This window comes from Piliocolobus tephrosceles, chromosome 5, assembly GCF_002776525.5.
Source record: "Piliocolobus tephrosceles isolate RC106 chromosome 5, ASM277652v3, whole genome shotgun sequence".
NCBI lineage: Eukaryota > Metazoa > Chordata > Mammalia > Primates > Cercopithecidae > Piliocolobus > Piliocolobus tephrosceles.
The window spans coordinates 135,473,746-135,479,961 of record NC_045438.1 but is presented as its reverse complement, the minus strand read 5'-3'; the positions used below and the strand labels follow the sequence as shown (position 1 = coordinate 135,479,961).

The following is a 6,216-nucleotide window of genomic DNA, read 5'->3' as shown; positions in this document are numbered from 1 at the left end:
AAAGAAACACCACCAAAAGGGGATTAGCTTAGTCCATCCCTTCCTCAGTCATCTGCTTCCCACATTCCTCCAAATGCTATCCCAAAACATTCTGGAGGCAGGGAGAAGGGGAGGCAGCTAATCAGAGTCTGAGAGCACGATGATCTCTTCTGGATCGCATTGTGTGGCCACACTTGTCTGCAGGGAAGTGAGAGACAAAGAGTCAGAGAGATCTGGAGTACAGGAGAAAAGAAACAGACAGGAGGATTTACAGGATAAAACGGGTGGGAAAAAGGAAGAGACAGGATGTGGCAGGTGCAATATTCAGACAGAGCAGCTAAAACAGACAATGAAAGAGAACAAATTATCAGAAGAAACACGGCCTCCCCTTCTTACCTTGCAAGTACCAGGCCGAGGAGGTTGTGATTGGGGGGTTTGGGACAGCTGGGCTGGAGAAGGGATGCAGAGGGAGCTGGTCACCAGGCCATGGCTGGGAGAGTCCACCCTTGTGGAGGAATCAGCAACCGGGGCCAAGGAAGCCAATGGGGAAGGTGGGCTGGGCAGGGTACATATCTTTTTCCCATTCTTCTCATGCACTGACTTTTGCCTTTCCACATAGCTAGAAACCGAAACATAAATATGTGGAGGGGTAAGGGAAGACTGAGGCTGGAGGAGGGCAGTCCAGTCTCTCCCAGCAGACTCAGTTCCCCAATATTCCTCTCCGAAAGTCCCCTGCAATCCCTCCTTGGCTTCCCTCTTCCTCCTCCTGTTGTTATTACCTGTTTCCTAATGGCCCTAATCCTGTTTGCTTCTTCTCCTTCCGAGATTTTTTGCAGGGGGGACCAGAATCTCCCCAGTTGTGAGGAGAGACGCCTCCATTGAAGGAAGTAGAAGAGACCATGCCTGCCCCATTCTCTAAGACAGTGGTGAAGGGCTCCTCTGATTGCTTCCTGGAAGAGGAAATGTCCATCTCCACAGAGGAAGGGGTATCCAGGGGCAAAGCTTCAATCTCCAGCTCAAAGAGCTGAGACACAGGGCTTTCTTCCTCCAGGGTCAGCTCCTCAGGCTGTTCTCCATTGCTTTCAGCATCTATGCTGGAGGGGGCCAGGGGTTCTTCTGACAGTAACAATGGTGACACTTTGTTTTGCTGCTCCCCTGAAGACCTGCTGATCTGTTTGCCAGGTTCCAGGTTCTTTTCAGTGGAGATCTGTGGTGAGGACATGGGGCTCCCGTCTCCATCTTTACCTGGAAAAGAAGAAAAGGGGAAAGGGTAGCCCGAGAATGAGGGGAAAAAATACTGCTGAGAGGACACTAGGAGGAGGAAGGGAAAGGTCTCAAACAGGTGGCTTATGCCTAACAAAAACAGCAATGACAGGTGAGGAGAATGTTCCCTTGACATACCTGCTGCTTCTTCCTCTTCCTCCTCCTCTTCATCGTCCTCCTGACCCTCCTGCATCTGTTCCAGATCCTCCTCCTCTTCAGAATCTGTGGCCTCCTCCTCTTCTTCTTCTTCCTCCTCCTCCTCGTCCTCCTCCTCTTCCTCATCACTCTCATCTTCTTCCTCATCTGTCTCAGCTTTGGAGGCAGAAGGGCACCCCTGGGATGCCATTCCACTAGGGCCCTGGGGGACAAAAAAGTTTCTCTAAGGAATCCCTTGCCCCAGAGGGTTTGGTTCTTGCATTCCTTCTCATGCTCCCCCATCAGTCAACCTGGACTCCCTGGTGGCCGGTGCAGGGGAAGGACAATGTCTCTCTGAAGGCTTTACCCCATCCACACCTCACCAGAATCCAAGGAGGCTTCGGGGGTGTCTTCAGAGTGGGAAGAGGTGCCTTGGAGCCGAGCTCTTCTCTTTTTTCTCTCGCCCTCCTCACTTTTGTCTTGCAACATTGCATATTTGGAGATGACCTCATCCAGCCGACTCATGGCCAAACTCCGGTTTTCCCGAAGGCGCCGGGCCAACACAGGATCTGATAGTGCAGGGTCAATGCCTACGTGGGAAGACATAAAGTCAGAGCACTCAGCTGTGGAAGGGACTAGAAGAGTACAAACCCTAGACAGGACTAGAGAGATGCCCCATCCGCCTCATACCTGACATATAAAGGTCACTGAGAGGCATCCCACTAACCCCCTACCTGGCCTATAGTCATCTGTGAGGTGGCAGCCAAAGTTGTAGATGAGATCGAGGTGACGTCGTTCCTGTAACCGGATGCCCACATCTCGGAAGGCATCCTGAGCCATGAGCTGGAGCTGCTGTCGGGGGAGGCCAAGGCTGTGTCGGGCGGCTGCCTTCTCTACTGCCCGAAGCACATCCCCATAGTCAGGGAAGGTATCAGGTCCTGGCTTGTTGATGAGCCGCTCAATGCGCCTGTTAACCTCTGGGTAGCGGGTGCCACGGTAGGGGATGCGCTGCTCTATGACACGGCCGGTCAGTGAGGAGCAGTCTTTCAGCTCACATAGTCGCCCAAAGAGGCGGATCAGCTTACGCTTCAACCGTGCCTCCTGCAGGTATGTGGAGTCTGGGTCATCCAATTCTGAGAGATCCAACTCCTTTTCCTGCAGCCGCCGGATCTCTGCCACATAGAGCGCCAGCAGCTGCTCCAAGCGCTGGATCTGCCGCCGGGAACCACGGGTCCTTGGGGCCTGAGAGGCAGTGTTTTCAGCATTTGTGGGGTCCAAGGAGAGGTGTGTGGGAGGGTTATTCCCAGAGGGCTCATTGGAGGTGGTGGCAGCAGGGGCCAAGTTCAGCTTCTTTTTGGCTGAGTGGGCCTTGAGAACAGTGCAGAGCTCATTGATGTAGACATAGAGCTTAGATGGCCGGCACCGGGCCCGAGATAGGACCCGAGAGAGGATGTTGCAGAACTCCGCCGAGGCCAAAAACAGAGAGTGGGCACGTTGCTGCCGGTTACAGAGGAATGGGACCACCTCAGGGTGGTCCGCTGTCTGCGTCTTACAAAGTTCAAGGAACTAGAAGGTTCAGGGGAAGAAGGAAGGGGAAGAGAGACAAGGGAGGGGGTTGAGAGAAAGGGGAGTGGGGTTAGTGGGGAAGAAAGGACAGGAGAGCCAGTCAGCCATCCCCCTCCCTGGGGTACAACAATCTTCCCCGCTAAAGCTCACCTCTTCGAACAGCTTCTCATTCTCCAGCTTGTAGCACTTCTTGCCGCCCGAACTACTGCTTTCTCTGGCCCCATGAGGCTCAGAAGAGCTAGGGGCTTCTGCCCCTGGTGAGGCCGCATTGGGGAGTGGGTGGGAGGGCCCTGGCTGAGCAGCTGCTTCATCTTCATCATCATCATCCAGCACGATGATGCTGTTAGCGGTGGCCATGGGGGAATCAAATCCCCCGGAGGGAGGAAGTGGTGGGGATTTCAGAATTCCTGCTGGAAGGGGATGGGGCCTCAGAATGAGCCCCTCCAGCACAGCCCCATCCCTTCACCTCACGCATTTTCTGAACTCCTTGGGTTTCAGTAACATCCAGCCCTGACCAACACTGTCTTCACCACCTGATTTCAATAACCATTAGTTCTATATGCTTTTCGGGCCCTTCAAGTGGTGTGGGGGGGGGCAACCCCCCCCACACCTTAAGTTGCCACCTTCTGCTCCACCCCTCACGTCGATTTCCGGTCTTTCTGTTGCATTTCCCCTCACGTCGATTTCCGGTCTTTCTGTTTCATTTCCCCACTATTTCTCAGAGTTGGCAAGTTGGTTCTTTCTCCCACACTGCTCCCTAAATCGTCCTGACACCCCCTTGCACAGACAACATACTCCTGTGGGCGCCACCTCATGTGTTTGCCCCCTCTGCCCTCAAGCAAGTCAACCCCACACCCGCCCCATCCTGAATGATCACCCCAACTCCTAGACTCTCTGAGGTGAAAGAGGTTCCCTCACAACAGTCCGTTCTCTTTTCCCCTCCTTGAATTATCTCCATATTTCACCCTAAGTCTCCTCAAACTGGGTCTTTAGGTTGAAGATATTTTACCCAAGTCCCCTCCCTTTCACCCCACCCTAATTTCCCCCATTCTCTCGGTGACCTGTAACTAATTAGAAGTCCCCCCGCACCGCGCTACGCTCTCCCGATTCCTCTTAGATCCCAACCCTGGGTCCGGCCGGTCGGGTAGATGCGCTTCCCGCCAAATCCCCCCCCCCCAGTTCAGCCCCCGGCCGCCCCACTCCCTTTCAGGGATAGGAAGGTACCACAGTTTTCCCCTCAGACTCAGAGCCCGGATCTCCCCAATACCTCTGCCTCGATATCCCCGCCCCCGCCTCTGATCCCCGCACCGTCCGGCCCCCACCTCAGAAACCGTCTCTCGAGGCGACCCTCGCCGCAGATCTCAGAACCTCGCATGGTTCCCTCCGCCTTCCTTCCCACTCCCACCGCAGGCCCCACTACGGACCGGAAGCCACAGAGTTTCCGCCTGCATGCAACTAAGCGACGCCATATTGTCGTACGGAACAAGGCTTGCCGTGGCCGGAAGTGGCCGTAGGCCCGCCCCGCGAACACCTCCAGTGCCGCCCACATAGTCAGCGCTGTTGTCCAGGTCGGAGTTTGTCTCCCCGAACCCGGGCGTCCCAAAGCAGCTGGGGGCCGCCATTTTGCCGTACGGCGCTGGCTACGCCAGAACTTCGGTGCGCCGCCAGTGGAGCTCTTTTCACCCGGTGCTTCTCTGACTCCTCCAATCAGAAACTTCCTCCCTGGGGCCCAACCGCCGGCGAGTGGCGCGTGGGGAGGACGGAGCCTCTTTTCCAAGGAGGGGCAGGGGAACTGAACAGGGTGGTTTAGGAATTGGGCTTTCCAAAGCTGCGCAGGGTTTCAGGGAATGGCAGAAGTCTCTTAAAAGGGAAGTAAAACCTTTTTCTTCAACTAAACTATTGGCAAGCTATCTGGCCCTGCTTTCCTGTCCCCCAGGTTCCCATTTCCGCGGCTTATTCGGCTGACCCAGCCCCTTCCCCTGCAAGGGCGGTGCGCTCCTTGCCGCTGTCCAGCAGCTGCTTCTACTGCCAGGTGCTGCGTCCCGCAAATGAGCACAACGCGCCATACAAAAGTGTTATTATTATTACTATTGTTGCTGATTTGCTTTTCAAGCTTCACCACAGAACTAATGACCAACCAGACGGTTGGGACCTGAATGGTTCTCCTTCTCCAGAGGGGGTCCTCGAAGGGCTGTCGGTGCTGACTGTGAGGCCGTGCTTTGTCGTGGAGGCCCAGGGTCTGCGGATGGACGATGATGGGGTGGGGCTTGGAGGAGAGTTTGAGCCTCTGCGAGGGCTGCTGTGAAACGAAATGAGGCTCATAAAATACTTTGGGTTTCCTCCTCCTCTTCTGGGAGAGGGGGAAAAAACAATGAAGGATGAAGAAACAGACTTGATACCCACCTCTTTGAGTTTAGGGAGGTTGGAGGGAGTCGTGGAGGCAAGGCTGGGTCCAGAGGTGAGCTTACGAGGAAACCAGAAAGATTAACAAGGTCCCAATCGCTAAGACTCCCATTTCCACAAGTGGTGGGCATCTTGCCGCTTAACTAGGTTCACAGAATTTACTACATCCCTAACGCTGAGTCATAGAATCGCAAACACCCGTCCATTGAACAATCCCACATCACTTCTTTCCAGTCGTCAAAGTCTACAGCTTTCAAAATGGGGAACATAAAAAACCTCTGCGGGGACTGGACCTTGGGAGATGTAAGGGATTTAATTTCCAGAACCTCAACTTTCCCAAAATTGGTCTTCCTAAGGAAATACCTGCAGTACAGGTTCTCATTCTTCACTTCTCCTTTTACAATAGAGACACCCTCTTGAAAAAAAGAAAGAATAGTTCTTTTTCCCCTCCCCCCTCAAAAGTGTAGTTCTCAACCATGAAATCTCCTGGGGCATTCTTACCTGTTTAAAATAAAGGGAAATGTACCCTGTTTCTTTCACTAAGGCACCATGAAGACCTTTTCTTTTTTTTCTTTTATTTCCTTTCTTTTTTTGTTTGTTTTTTTAAAGGCAAGGTCGGCCGGGCGCGGTGGCTCACGCCTGTAATCCCAGCACTTTAGGGGACCGAGGCGGGCGTATCATGGGGTCAAGAGATGGAGACCATCCTGGCCAACATGGTGAAACCCCGTCTCTACTAAAAATACAAAAAATTAGCTGGGCTTGGTGGCAGGCGCCTGTAGTCCCAGCTACTCAGGAGGCCGAGGAAGGAAAACCGCTGGAACCCGGGAGGCGGAGGTTGCAGTGAGCCGAGATCGCATCATTGCACTCCAG

At 53.9% G+C, this 6,216-nt stretch overlaps 1 protein-coding gene across 4 annotated transcripts; it reads right to left on the bottom strand.

The window, feature by feature from the left end:
• DAXX (death domain associated protein) lies at positions 1–4,423 on the bottom strand. 4 transcript variants are annotated; one of them, XM_031935661.1, is made up of 8 exons: positions 4,266–4,423; positions 3,094–3,353; positions 2,112–2,943; positions 1,756–1,967; positions 1,381–1,600; positions 759–1,224; positions 376–598; positions 1–177 (listed from the first exon to the last, which is right to left on the bottom strand). In XM_031935661.1, exons 2-8 carry the CDS (start codon positions 3,298–3,300, stop codon positions 118–120), a joined length of 2,220 nt encoding a protein of 739 aa, XP_031791521.1. In that variant the 5' UTR covers positions 3,301–3,353; positions 4,266–4,423; the 3' UTR covers positions 1–117. The 4 variants fall into 4 exon arrangements, with proteins under 4 accessions (XP_031791521.1, XP_031791523.1, XP_031791522.1 ...); XM_031935663.1 differs by having other exon boundaries at positions 2,112–2,619; XM_031935662.1 differs by having other exon boundaries at positions 3,094–3,350; positions 4,266–4,422.
• Between the last annotated feature and the right edge of the window lie 1,793 nt (positions 4,424–6,216).